At 38.9% G+C, this 15,856-nt stretch overlaps 1 protein-coding gene across 3 annotated transcripts in view; it reads right to left on the bottom strand.

Moving 5' to 3' along the window:
• LOC113053604 (bone morphogenetic protein receptor type-2-like) overlaps positions 1–15,649 on the bottom strand; it is an 87,530-nt gene extending 71,881 nt beyond the window's left edge. The window contains exon 1 of one of the 3 annotated variants that reach the window (XM_026218751.1): positions 14,701–15,649. In XM_026218751.1, coding sequence (XP_026074536.1) covers positions 14,701–14,791 — 91 coding nt within the window. In that variant the 5' untranslated portion in view covers positions 14,792–15,649. Of the gene's footprint in view, positions 1–4,796; positions 6,391–14,700 lie in introns of those variants that run through there. The other 2 variants (XM_026218750.1, XM_026218749.1) reach the window with 2 other exon arrangements.
• Positions 15,650–15,856: the final 207 nt, after the last annotated feature.

Raw genomic sequence — 15,856 nt, 5'->3', positions numbered from 1 at the left:
ACAGCTGCTGTTCCTTTTTTTTTTTTCAACGGAGGATCAGTTGCCCTATTGGTTAAAATCCCCAAACTGTTTACTTAAATATTTAATTAATAAATGACATCAAAACAGGGCTGTGTTATGATGGTGGTGGGCTGCTGTGGGCCAGAAAGTCCAGGGCAACTTTTTGGTCCCAGTCCGCCCCTGAATGGTGCACCCCTATCCAAAAAGCACAACCAGTTTTAGTATTAATAATGTTATCCTGAATGTGAAGTGTTACCAGTGTTTTAATTAAGGTTAAAAATAAAAGTTTTGTGTTAAATGTATTTGTGTTGATGTTGAAATGGATTTTAAAACAAATGGTATCGTAAAAAGCATCGTTAGGAACCGGTATCGAAACTGAAGTATCGAAATTGATTGAAAGATTTTGAACAATACCCAGCCCTACATATTTCTTATACTTAAAAAAAAAAATTGATGCAAAATAAACATTTTCACGGCGGGTAAGGCACATGTAATTACTTTTTAAATGCATTTTTTACTACCGCAAAGTGACATTGCTTCTCCATGTGACTACACCTATTCAGCTAATCAATAATGAAACTCACTGTTGATCATTTTTATTACAGATTTTATGGATTCATTGTTGCATCCCTAGCTGCTTCATTTGCATGAAGACCAGATACAGCTTGTGACCACTGAATCTCCCTCACACTAGTCTGTCTAGTTTGTGGCTATCATAAGAGAAATGCTGGAACAGACATCAGATCAGCTCTGTGCAGTAATGTAAGATTCCACACTTTCTAATCCTACTGACTGAAAAGTAGATGGACTAAGACTGGAATAAACCATGCAGATCAGACCACTGCTCAGCCAGATGGCGTCTCTGTCTCCGTCTCCATCCATCACGCCCCATTACATGGCCCAGATTAGCTATCTCCAGACTTGTTTACCTATCACCAGTAAAGAGGAAGTCCAAGATTATCCATGCAAAGGATCAGGAGGTTTGTGAATGCGGTAGGGGGAATTAAAACTCGCTGAACGTGCAGTAACCACAGGCCTTCGCTGTCACTATGGGAACCTGCTGCGAGAAAAAAGACAAAAAAGAAAGCCACAGCTTGCAGAAATGACCACAATGACTGTCACTAAGTGACTGGCTCTTTCCTCAACAAAATAAGACAGTAATTAAAGACACTCCTGAACATCCTTAAGCTTATTAACAAGGTCAAGGACCTTAATACATGAGTGCCACCACATTCATGGCTGGTTGTGAAGATACGAGGAGAGGACTACACAACTGGACAGAAGACGGTTAGCTTTACTCTGTGGAGATGTGCCGAAATCGCGTTGGGTCTTGTACTGTATTGTGGAACTTGTCAGTATCGTGCACTTGCTCGGCCATTTGTTGTGGTAAGCATTAAAGCATGTCAAATTGAATTCCACTGGAGTTTTGTTGAATGAATATTAAAAGCTTAGTATACCGCGGCAGCCCTCGTGTGAAGACCAAAGAGTTTAAACACCATTCGAGTCCGCCAAGCAGGGACCCTGACTGATTATCGACCCCCTGGACCACTAGTTAACTTTGTGGAAGAATTATATGTGCTCCTCTCAACCTTTCCTGAGGATGTTACTCCCCTATTTATGCTTGGAGACTTCAACGTCCACCTAGTTAAACCTCAGGCTTCTTGCCTTTTTTGATCTCAGGCAAGTGTTAACTACAGCTACACACAAACCAGGCAACCAACTGGACCTTATGAACACACAACACTGCTCCGCTGCAAACTTCAAATAACTTCCTCCTCCCTCTTAACCTCAACATGGTTCCTGACACAACACATACCCCATCCACATGTCACTTTTCAACATAACCTACGCTCACTCTCACCCTCCCGGCTATCTGCTATGGTCTCATCTTCGCTCCCTCCCCCTAATTATAATCTCTTGATGTTAACAGTGCTATTGATACTTTCTGCTCCACTTTAATGTCATGTTTTCCCCTGGGGTTTCAGGCCAGCTCGTCCCACCTCTTCTGCCCCTTGGCTGTCTGATGTTCTCCGTGAGCATTGTTCTAATCTCAGAGCTAATTTTCTGCTAATGTCACCACTGCTAAAAGAACATACTATTACTACAAAATTACTACAAATTTAACAAATCACCTAACTCCCTTCTCTCCACTCTTTCAGGCAGAAGTCTCTCAACTCATCCTTTTCAATCATCCCACTACTTGTCCGCTTGATCCCATTCCATCTCATCTCCTTCAAGCTATTTCTCCTGTCATTGTACCTGACCTGTACTCACTCACATTGTTAACACATCCCTTCACATGGTGTTTTCCCTTCAACATTTAGACAGGCTCATAAAACCCCAATTCTTAGGAAACCCAGTCTTAACCCAACTCTTTTAGAGAACTACAGACAGGTTTCCCTTCTACCTTTCAGTGCAAAAAACACTTAAACGAGTCGTGTTCAACCAAGTCTCTGCCTTTCTCACACAGAACCACCTCCTGAACAGCAATCAATCTGGCTTCAGAAGTGGACATTCGTCCGAAACAGCCTAGCTCTCAGTTATTTGAAGCCTTAAGACTGGCAAGAGCGGCTTCCAAATCTTCTATACTTATCTTGCTGGATCTGTCTGATGCTTTTGATACAGTGAACCACCAGATTCTCCTGTCAAACCTATTGGAAAATGGCATCTCAGGAACCACACTCCAATGGTTTGAGTTTTACCTCTCATCTCAGCATATCGAACAGATATTTCCTGTTGGATGACGGACCATCACCTTCAACTCAACCTGGCTAAGACAGAACTGCTTGTGGTTTCAACAAACCCATCACTTTAACTAAATTTCACCATCCAGGCTCATCAACCATAACAACTAGAAACATTGGAGTTTTGATTTATAAGATGAACTTCTTAGACCACATTGCTAAAACTGCACGGTCCTGCAGATTTGCATTATACAACATTAGGAAGATCAGGCTGTGCACCCTTTCACCTAAATTCATTACTTCAGAGTTATATGCCCCCTAGAAGCTTGTGTTCTGCAAGCAAATGATGCATTATTGTGCCATCTCAAAGAGACACAAAGTCACTTTCACTGACTTTTTTTATTAACTGTTCCCTCCTGGTGGAATGACCTGCTCAACTCAACCCGAGCAGCCGAGTCCTTAGTCATCTTCAAGACACGATTAAAACACATCTGTTCCAACTTTATTTGATCCTCTAACTCTATCACTTTCTATTCTATTTAAATTCTACTTTATTTATCTTTTTTAGGTTAAAAAACTAAACACTAGCTTTCTATTTTTTTTACATTTTATCTACTTGTTTTACTTTTTGTGTGTGTATATACACATTTATGTGTGTAGGGCTAGCCGAGACTTATTTGCACTTGCATGTTGTTGCTCTTTTGTTGGTTTTGGTTGTTTCTATTGTCCTCATTTTTAAGTCACGTTGGATAAATGTCTGCTAAATGACTAAATGTAATGAAAATGTTAAGACAAAGCAGACAAGGCCCTGTAAAACCATACAGTTTCAACTGTGCTGCAAGTGATAAGCTGCATAGGTCAATGACATGATGGTTATTTCGTTAAATTCATTCCAAATTAAAAATACAATTCATACATATAACGGCTTGAATAGACCTCTTCAATGATACAAATGTAATGCCCCAATATTCTTCAGATGAAATTAAAGAACAAAACTGATGTGGCGTCCTTAAGAACAATATCAGTCCAAAATGAAGTTTTGGGAGTTTGAATTGGCTTGAAAATGAAATATAAATATATAAATATGAAAAATAAAAACTGTTGCACTGCTTATTAATATTTGTACATCAAACAAAACTGTGACCAACATGCTGAAAAAAAGGAAATAACATTATAGAAAGTTCCCCTGCAGACCCAAATGAGTGTGTGGCAAGGTCAATTATTTTCTTAAACTATCAGATAAACTGACAAGGAAAGGTTAGTTCAAGTTGTGCAATTTCATGTGGTAAATTAGTAATTCATGACAATTACTATATATTATATATATATATATATATATATATATATATATATATATATATATATATATATATATATATATATATATATATATATATATATATTATTACTTTTTATACATGATGGTTACACCAAATAATATAATTCATTTATTATACTTGTTAAAAGCCATATGAAACCAACAACTTGGCATGTGTTTAAAATAGATTTTTAAAAGATTTGTCCCTTTTTTTAAATCACAAACACAATTAGAAGTCATTGACCTGCCTAACGTTTTAGTTTCACTTTTGTTTTTGGCCATCGTTCTAGACGAAGACATATCTTGTGGAAAGAGGACACGTACCATCAGGACTACTCATGTCTACAAACTCCAAGTTTCTGAAGCACTTGCACGTCTGTGTCCAGACAGCATTAATCACACGAGGGGCCTGACAGCGGCAAACTATTTTTGTCACCGGCAGAAGCTGAGGGCTGAACTTGTATCTCATTAAAACGTATTAAATACTATACAAATTATCTTGAATCCAGCTTGCTGGAATTCATAAATCGTCGATGGCTTTGGCTCGAGGTCAAGCCACTGACGCAGAGCTAATGTTGAATGTGTCAACAGTCATCTTCCACTGGGACGAAGCATGTTTGCTCACCAACCTCCCACGAATGTGAAAGAACTGCATTAAGTGTGTTTGTAAATCAGCAGAAACTCACACGACAGGACAAAACGAACCCACATTAACATGCAGAACACCTTTCATGCACCGACAACTACACGCCAACTGGGGTGATTAACGGCTGACAGGTTTGTCTGCTCCTCACCTTTTCCACTGTCTTTGCTCATCAGGTTTGCCGTGTGACTATGACGGAGATCAGCTCGAAAAGCTTCGGAATTGAGCCACTGACCACAGAGAGAGCCATACCAGGGTTTTGAAATACCCCTCCACAAATACACCTCCCATCCAGAGAGCTCCATTTTGCACTTGCCTCTCACCACCCAGACATGTAGGCGCTGTTGGCAAGAGAATGGATCCCCCTCCCTGCGCTGGAGTGACACTCGCCAAGCTTTCCCTTATGCAATCCGGCTCAACTTTGTGGGGTAAAGTCTGCTTAATGCACATCTTCGTCCAACTCAAAGGTATTTACGCATTACCTTTACCGCAGCATCTCTGTGATGGAGAGGAATTGTGACTTAGAAATGCAAGTCCAAAAGAGGTTTTATTTAGTCTCTGCTAGATTTGTGCACAACAAATGGCGAAGCTTGACATAATAAAAGCAGTTACTTAGTACGTTGTGTACAACCCACACCATTTTAATGCAATTTCGAGCAGGTTCCATATTATTTGATAAAAACAATCAATTCATCAAAGCTGCATCTGTTATTTCACAACAGAGAAACTGCTGCGTGGTTCTGAAAGCAGCAGGCACAACAGTGCTCAAAGACAACTGAGGGAAAAAAGGAACCGAGCATTGGACTGAATGTGGCAAACAGCCAGAAGAAAGCCAATGCATTCTAATGTGAGCTAGCTTGAGTGTTTGCATCTCGGTGCTCAAAGTGGGGGAAAAAAAAGAGGTGCCGGTACTTGCTTTGATATTAATCGCTGCCACATTTAGCTTATTAGATTAACTAAATATTTACTGGTGTTAAATGTAATTGAATTCTAAAGTCCATTAGAATAAAAGCAACAGCACAGTGAACATCACAGTGTTCAAAAAACAATACTAAATGTTTAATGAATACCTTTATGCTGAAAAGAAGACGGCTAGGGAGGACTTGACCCATTATTTTTATTTAGAATCATATTTAGATCAAAATTAAATCATTTGCAGTGCAGGCCTGGTGAAATGTAATTATTTCAGTAAGTATTAAGTTCAGTAAGAAATATCACCCAAGTCATGAGAAACATTGTTGATGGCACAAAAGTTACTGGTTATGGACAACTTTGCATCCATCCTTTCTCCGAAGCACTTCTGCTCTGTAGGGTCATGGGAATGCTGGAGCCAATCCTAGCTTCTTAGAGCACAGACGGGAACACACTGGACAGTCCTCACACACACACCTATGGGGAATGTATTTTGTCCAATGCATGTCTTTGGATTGTGGGGAAAAACAGCATGCAGAGAACATCCACTCCAACACAAATGGAGAATGTGCAAACACTACACAGCCAGGACTCAAACTGGGCATCTTCTTGCAACCTAAGAAAAACTAAATGCAAACAAAAATTGGGGGGCAAGTAAGATTTTTTTTTTTTTTTAAGTTATCTTAAGTCTCTTATGCCCACAAAGGCTGCAAATATATCGTAAAATCAATGTTATTGTGAAATTATTACAATTTTAAATAAACATTTTCCATTTGACTACATATTTCCAAATGTTACTTATTCCTGTAATGGGAAAACTGAATTTACAATAGCATTACTCCAGTCTTCAGCATCACAGAAATTTCCTTCAGAAATCATTCTAATATGCCAAATACCATCATGAAATGTTGGATTGAAGTTATTGGGCAACTGTCATAATATAATCATTTTAGAAACCAAATACTTAAAGCTGCAATCGGAAACTTTTGACGCTCTAGCGGTTAATAAACAGAACTGCTTGCGTCTTGCGGAAGAACATTGTAGCCGGATCTACTTCTCACTGTTTATGTCTATGAAGAATCACAAAGGTACTGGGTTACTCCGCCGCGGTATCCCCGAAGCAATCTAAAATAGTCCGAATATAAACACTTATTATAGGTGCACCCTAGTAATTCAGGACAGGTTAAAAACACGGTTTGGAAAATGGATTCATGGTGTACTCGCTTATTATATAAATTTTTCTACATTTTGAACACAAACAAAGTTACGGACCGCAGCTCTGATTGGTTGTTTCTTAACGGGAGTGGATGACTTTCTGCAAATGGCAATAGGGAGGAGCGAGAGGAGCTTGATTTTTTCACAGATTATCTGTCTCATATTCTACTGTCAGGACATAATGACAGGTTTAACAAATATGTAAAAAATATATATTTACAAAAGTTACCTACTGCAGCTTTAACCTTTAGGAATTATTTTAAGTAGGTTGGCTGCAAATTAGATATCTCTGCTAATTCATTTGTATCCTATATACTACCCTGACTAAGGTCCATTATATTCTACAGCATATACCAGATTTAATGACAACAGTCAACACTTTGCAAGACTGAACAGTCTGCCCTATTGCTCTAACTACACAAAGACTATCTTGTCAAACAGGGAAAGAAGCAAAAACAATAGGTTACTGTGAAAAGCATGTTTCAGAATCGACCAGAACCAGAACTCACATCAAGCACTGGTGTGTTTATTCCACCACAGTGTGCGCCATCCAGCATTGAAGGACTGTAATGCACCACAACAGGTCCATAAACCGAAGATGTAGTTTTATGACGGGAGTAAGCGAGGAAAATAATAACACTGAAATAAGCAGGGCTTAGAAACTGGTGGGATGGAGCGATTAGAGAAACATAAAAAGAGCAAGATTGAAATGAGAGCCGGAATATGGTGCCCCCCCACCCCCGAAGCAACATGGAGAAGAGCAAAGGGCCTTATTACATTCCTCAAGTGAAATGATTTTTCAATTAGTGTGTGAACTGCGTTTGGAAGAAGGGGAGTCTATCAGAGGAGGGGTCTCAGATTCAATCAGTTCAGCTGCAGAGACGGAGGGCACTGTGTGAATGTGAGAGGGGGGTTTGGCGTCACCGCAAGGGAATGTCTCTCTGTCTTTCCTCCCCCTGCCCAGCCGCCTTGCCCTGGAGCCAACGAGAGACACATTGTTTAGTCTAATCCTGCAAGTACAGGGCAACACACTCCAGACCCAATCACACACACAAATAAACGGAAATGCATTTAGAAAAACAACCGAGAACTTCAAGAATGGAAAATCTGTACGTTTGCTGCTTTATTTTCAAGTGAAATGCTACAGACAGTTGTATATACATGATACTTGCAGAATGAAATGCAGGTGCCGCACTGACATGACTTGCAATACCGCGCTGCGTGATGCCGCTCATGCATACAGTACACCCAAACTGAAGCACTATCAGAGTACAAATCAAAACCGTGGAAATGCTTGACAGAGTGAGACAGCCAACTCCTACTTCCGGCCCTCCCCCACAGACAGACGGGCAAATTCCTTAACCGACAGAGTTCGCAGACGCAGACGAGGAGAAGGAAACGCACAGGGCAACAAAACGCCACTGCGGTGGGAAGACGGTGTGTTTCAAAGAAAATATCAAAGAGCGTCACGTCTGTGCTAATTTGCACTCGTTTTATTACTCCGCAGAGATAATTATCTTTGCTTCTCAAACGCTCAAATCAGAGTGCCAGAAACCATCAAAGGAAGTTATAAGACCAGACGTTTGAAATCATATATTTGTGTAAAAACAGAACTGGATCCAAGGTCACACTTCCCTGCGTGTAATTTTCTGTTAACCCCTTCAACGTGATGAAAAGAAATAAATGTGAAGACCAATGCTGAGGTTTTCTGACATACAGTATACTGGGAGGGGGGTTCAACTTTTTTTAAGACAGAAATAATTGTTGTACGTTAAGCCTGGCCTACGTATAACAATGTGTGTATAGTCAATACTAATACTTTAAAGGATAGTTCACCCAAAATTGAAATTTGTGCTATTATTTATTCACCCTCATGTTGTTCCAAACCTGTATGACCTTCACTCTTCTGAGGAACAAGGAACAAAGAAGATATTTTGAAAAATGTGGGTAACCAAACAACTTCCGGTCCCCATCGACTTCCACTGTTTTTTGGTGTATAATATGGAAGTCAATGAGGACCATCACCTGTATGATTATCAGCACTCTTCAAAATAACTTCTTTTACATTTCTCAGAATAAAGTTATTTAGTAGATTAGTGTTCCTGTGGCTCAAGTGGTAGAGCATTGCGTTAGCGGCGCAAGGTTGTGGGTTCGATTCACAGGGAACACGTTAGGTAATAATGTTAGCCTGAATGCACTAAGTCGCTTTGGATAAAAGTGTCTGCAAAATTCAGAAATTTAATTTTTTATTTCATTGAACATTTTAAAATGTAAAGAAATTTGGAAGATCCCGAGGGTGAATAAATTATGACAGAATTTTCATTTTTGTGTGAACTATAAGCAAACTTAATTTAAAACTTTTAAAATTGTAGTTAGTTTAAGGTTAACTTAAAATTACATTTTAACAAATATTTGTTTATTTTTTTTTTTATTTTTTTACAAACATTAATTAGCCATTGCAGACTTAGCATTATAATCCTGTATTATAAACTTGTGTTCAAACTATAAGTTAAGTTGGATAAAAGCATGTAAAAATGCAAAAAACCAAAATATTTTGTATAGAAATAAACAATAAACATGGCAAAGCTTACGGAATTCTGCCACTTGTACATGAAGTAAGCTGCTAGTTTGGCAGCAAGGTTTGATACTGTGTCCAAGATAAGACTTGAGGTCAAGACGTGTTTCTAACATGGTGACACAGCCCATTATCCAGTAATTGATGCAAAGTACTGGATGCTCCACAGAACGTCCTTGATCAAGAACACAATATCTCTCTTCATGGCCCGGCTAGAATCTCATACCATGGCCTGTCGTATTTAAAAACTGCCAATACTGCGTATGAACTACCACCAGAGCCATAATGGTCATGTTACACATATACGAGTGTGTGTGTGTGTGAGTAATGAGTGCTGATGGGCTTAGCAGAGTGGCAAAGGATCCATAGCTTCGTGCTTTCACAGGGGTCACAGACGGGGTAAGGACTCTCATACACAGCACAGCCTCCCCTTCATCTTAATCTTTTCCATGCTCGACAAACCGTCCTCTCACTGGTCTCTAAAGGGCCCAGGCCTAACTGTGGCATAATAGTGCACAACCCCCTCAAGTGAAACTAACTACCTGTGCAGGGTCTAACTCAGGTCTAAATCACTGTGGCAGCTCCTAACGGCTTTAAAATGAGCTTGTGATGAGCCCTCGAGCCAGTTTACCAGCATGGTTGGACAAGACCACATTTTAATTACCGTGTCGCTCTCATTGTAAGCTCATTGTGTGGTCTTACCACTGCATTCCTCACAGGACATGTTGGTGGGCTGGACAGATGATGGTGGAATATGGACCCCAGTACGCTACTTTAACTAAGAAAAATTATTATAGAGATGACACGGAGCTGAAAGAATTTGCCAAGAAGCTTTCATTCTAGAGATAGACTATATGGGAGATATGAATGTGCCATTTCTATTGGTGGGGGTTTATTAGACGATTAATGGAAAACCATAGCTGAAGTTATGACTCATAATAAAAACAACATTTTGCTTTTAGTTTTTAATTTTCTCAAAAAAAAAATATACTGCTATACTGTTATACTGTCATTTGCATGACTAGAAACTGTCTCTGTATTAATATAATGGGAAATATTTTGTGGATGCACTTGCTGCATTAAAAGAAGGTTCCATGACAATATTAACATTTTGAACGTGTTCCATAGTGCCATTGTCTAGTACCATGTACATACTATAGTATTTGAATATGGTAAATATTCAGTAAAGTGGATCATGGGATTACCATCTGTCACATCACTGTACCTCAGTAAGGTTTCAGGACTCTAAGGTCAAAGTGAAACAATGGAATAAATCATGTGCTGCTTTGTGCAATTACAAATCCTGAGTTTTGAAAAACACATGCTGTATATAAATCCTGCATTTTCCCAAAGGGAATATTCTCGAACTCAGAATCTTGCTCTCCATTAAACTGAAAGATGCACTCAGTAATTTTTGGGTTATTTTTTATACGTATTCATCCCAGTGGTCTTGGACTTTATACTGACAAATCAACATTGACATGATTTTCCATTTTTCATTAGAGCTGCGTGGTTGACTTTTGTTGTAGTCCTTTACATTCATCTACACTACTGTTCAAAAGTTTGGGTTCGGGAGATTTTTTATTAATTTGTCTCTTATGCGCACCAAGGCTGCATTTATTTCATTTCAAAATGCAGTAAAATCTGTAATATAATACAATATTATTACAACTTATTTGGGCTCTATATATTTTTTTGTTGTTATTACTATAAAATAGAAAAAGTTAAACAGTGATATATTTTTCTAAGAATTTGAGGAATAGAAAATTCAAAATAAAAACGGACAACATTTTTTTATTATAAAGTTACATTGCATGACACATTTGTTCATGGGATCACAGCATGGCAGCCTCCATGAGGGAGCAACCCACTCCATAAAACAGCTTTTTCGTGGCTACGTAGGACTGGAGTCTTTTTCTAATGCAATATTTTAAACATTTGTCAAAAGTTCTAATTTCATTAGGGGTGTGATATATGATGCAGCCATATGGATATTTGTATGTATGTTAACATGTATATATGGGTATATGCATGTATATAAGTACGTACGTATTTACATATAGGTGTATATATGCTATACGTCTGTGTAAGAATGTATATATGTACAGGTGTATGTATGCGTATATAATTCCTTCCCCTTTTTTTTCTTCATTGGGTGTAGAAAAGGGGAGAGAAGGGGTAAGGAAAGGAGAAAGGAAAGAAAGGGGAAAGAAAGAAAAGAGAAAAATAGTGTGTCAACACTAAATGTATGATTGTTATATGAAAAACGCCACAATAAAAAGTCTTTTTTTTAAAGTGTATTTCATTAGGGGTAAAACATTATAATTGAGGAAATATTGCTGGATGCACCTTTAAGGGATAGAGCACAACTGACACTTATCTCTTGTACCTGTGGAGACAGAGTTAACATTAAACACTAACCCACAAAACTCTGTATATCTTGTGATTGATCCTTGATCAATGGGGCAGAGGCTTGAACAAATTATTGCACACAACATGGGAAATATATCCATCTATCACATTCCTGCAATTTTTAGGGACTTTTCTAGGGTCTCAAAAGAATCAATGGTACAATATCACATGCTGCTGATTAGAGCCCGACCGATATGGATTTTTGGGGCCGATGCCGATATTAACTCGAAAAGAGCCGATTTATAAGCCAATATTTTGATTTTGAAAATAAACTGGATATTAGACCCATTTCCTATAAACTGCACTTACACAACATTCAATAGCAAAATATCTGCCTGTTCCATGTATGTGGGCTGTATAAACCATTTTCCAGAAGGGATTTATGTTTAAAAAAAAAAAAAAAAAAGCCTTAGATTACGGTCTCAATGGCTAAACAATTGCACATCAAAAGTATATATTTTTTAATGATCAAAAAACTGTCTGATTTTAAACATTTAACACTTTTACTTTCTTCCAGTTGAAGCTGGTTTTAACAGTCTGTGTGTGTACTGTAAATAAATTATAATACTAAAGTTAAAGTATTTGCAGAAGTAGTCCCACACTTTGCTGCTACAGCATTCACCTTTTTCAGGTATCTGTATATATATATATATATATATATATATATATATATATATATATATATATATTTTTTTTTTTTTTTTTTTTTTTTTTTTTTTTTTTGTCAAGCAATAGGTATGACATATTACCTACTTATATTTAACCATATTATTACAACATTTTCCTGTTATGTCTGTAAAGCTGCTTTGAAACAATCTGTAAAAAAGAAAAAAAAAGAAAAAAAGCTCGTGTTCAGCTCATATTTATTTACATGTCCTCTCTGGTTTAATCATTTCTGATGCACCTACTGTAGTTACTCTAACTACACTATATTTGCTCTCACAGACATTCACAACGGACCCGTATATCTTCTCCTCTTCTCTTTGTGCAGGGAAGCGACGCGCACGCGGTGCAACGCGCCCGTTTTATCCAGGCGCGTCCGCACCGCATTGAGTTAAAAACATTATGTGGGAAACACTGCAGATATATTTAGAATAAGATAAACGCTAAAGTTATAGTTTGACCTTTTATTAATGTTAGCGCTCTTCCATTGATAAACATGGTATTAGCTTTGTGGCTAATCTAATATAGCAATGCATTAGCGGCTGTAAGTGATGTTACAGAATATTTAGAAGTGATAATGATAGGACCGTTAGCTAGAACTAAAAACACCGTTTTTATATACAGTGTATGAACTAAATCGTCTCACATGACGAACGACAGACTTACCGTCAAAACAGTACATCTCTGTGGCTTGGCTGATCGCTTTCTTCTATAGTGGAGTTGCAGACTCTCTGCAACTGCGGAGCTCCCTCTGGTGGGCAAACTATGCAACACTCATAACATGAGTGAAGCATGAGACTCTGTTTCTCATGTTTCATCGGCCGTTATAAACGCAGATGCCTATTTAAATGCAATAAGCTCATATCGGCCGATAATATCGGCCGGCCGATATATCGGTCGGGCTCTACTTCTGATCTGATGACTAACTGCATATCTATAACAACTGGGCTCTAATGGCCGACACACAGCATGGACGAACTGATCTGTATGAAAGCAAGAGACGAGACAAGAACACAAAACACTCTCTGATAACAATGATTTATACATGAACACAGCCTTACTTTCAACGTGATCCTACACTACACTACTGCCAGCATTTATCACAAATAAAACTGCCCAGTCAATATTTGCAATGTTGTAGCCTGAATCCTAATAAACCATAAAACATCACAGGCTGCAGGTCATTTTCATTTCGACTTAAAACTACCACTCTATGAGATTAATATACCAGGAGACATTGTCAATGCATTTGCTGCATACAAAGACAAAAACATTCAAAATACAGACAAAACAAACTCAAATAAATAAAGTCAATGGCAATTCAGAGATTTTTAGGACATGTGCCAGGATAGTGCTATGGCATAGTAGGGTCGCTGTGATTTTGCCAAGTATTGCTCCTGGATGAACATCTTTTGATGATCCTGGATCAACATTATTTTCCAAAATTATAGACTTAACCCAATCCCTACCCCTAAACCTATCCCTACCCATAATTTATTCCTAAAATCAGTGGTAAATGATAGCTGATTAAAAAGGTTGTAGAAGCATCTAACCCTGATTTTAAGCCTAAAACAGATATTTCTTGAAAAGTTATATCTCAATTCTGATTAGTTGATTGGAATGTTGTTCCAGGATCAACAAGGATGTTGATCCAGGAACATGTTGTACTTGGTGAAATCACGCTCACCAGCATGGTCACATGTAAATGCAATAATGCATGAATAAGGAAATAATTCAGAAACGTGGACCAAAATATTAGCACTTGACACCATTACTGTGCTATAGTACCACAGCTGCACCCACCTTCAATGTTTTAGGGAAATGCACCTCACCACAGTGCTAATGTAAAGACTACACAAATGAATTACCATCAAGTGAGTTCTACATGCATGTAGAGATATTCTCCGATTTGGTTCTAACATTTATTTACAAGTAGTAGGCTAATAAAAGCATCTGTGTAAATTTTGACCAATTCAAAGTAAATTTGGTTTAACTTAACTAGACCGACACACAGAAGACCCCCTTCAAGCCATGATACTGACATTGAAACTAGATTCAACACAACACATCTCTTGTAAATAATAAGTCAGCGAAGCACGACACTTCAGACCGTTCACATTCGTACAGTGAACCGATTCAGTTCACTTCACAATACAGCGTCCATGCAACAACGCGTGACTCTGATGAACAACACGCGCTTAAATCTGCAAATAATGTAACATGGACCCTGTACATCTCACAGGTAAATATTTGAAATGTAGCTCTGAAGCATATTTACCAGCCACAGCACTGAGCAGAAGCATTGAGCACAGCCCCAGTGACAGCACCGATGTTCGGGTTAGGATCCGCAATCCCATCCTGATGACCATCCTGGTGTTTCTCGATAGGTTCAGCTCCCCCGCAAAAAAAAGTTCCAGCCGATTTTCTTTTTTCCTCCTTCTCTTTTATCGACCGAGTTTCAAGCTCATGTGCTCGGAAGGAACAGTCCGAAATGAGACGTGCAAATGAAGTTTTGGAGGCAGTGCATGACTTCAGACGCCTTTGGGTTTGTGTGTGCTGTAATAAATAGATTATAAACGCATTTTCTCCACGCTGTTTCAGAGTTTGAGCGATTCAACTTAAAGCAATGTATGTTACCCACTTCCTCGCATGTCTTCAGCCCTCTTAAGAGAGGTCTCAAAACATGCAGCGATCGCGTCCCGGTAGTTGTCGGTGTTTATAAACAAGATTTCGTTTCGATGTATTTGGTTCTGGTCCAGAAGCTCGAGCAGTATCTTAATATGGGTCAGGTTTTTTTCGTGTACATCCGCTTCAGTCGATGTTTAGCTTCACGAGCTGACGACATGCACGACATTTCCCGGCTTTATTTGGTTTTATTCCTGCATTAATGCAAAAATAATATGTCTGAAATGAAGCAAATCTACGGCAGAAGGCGTCGAGCACATCGGTCGGTCCAAGCGGCCGAACAGGAGCGACATTGAGTCCGATCCAACGCGACAGAGGCCTTTAACAAACAGCGCAGTGAGTCTCAGTCGATGATTGTCGGTAAACTGATCGCCGCTCAGAGTCTGCTCGGGTAAATTAGCGCATTCCCCGGTGTGGATGATTATCGCCCCGCGGATCACGTCGAGCTCCCGTGGCCGCTCTCGGTAACTTCAGCTCCGCCTAGAGCAGACAGATGAAGGGCAGCCAGTCCTCCTCCTCCACCCCCAACTCCACCTCTCTCCCTCTCTCTCTCCAAAAACCAATTTATAAGTTGTCTCGCTTTCTTTCTCCCCTCTCACCCATACAAATGTCCCTTGGTTACTTTCCGCCAAAACACCACACTTTCTACACTTATGATTACTACAACTCAGTTAGTTTGGTTTTACACTGACATAAATGGTTCACACCAGGTAAACAACTAAGCAAAATATTATTATAAATACCTTGGT

This window comes from Carassius auratus, chromosome 34, assembly GCF_003368295.1.
Source record: "Carassius auratus strain Wakin chromosome 34, ASM336829v1, whole genome shotgun sequence".
NCBI classification, from domain to species: domain Eukaryota; kingdom Metazoa; phylum Chordata; class Actinopteri; order Cypriniformes; family Cyprinidae; genus Carassius; species Carassius auratus.
Note: the sequence above shows the minus strand (reverse complement) of the source record. Positions and strands in the feature narration are given on the sequence as shown.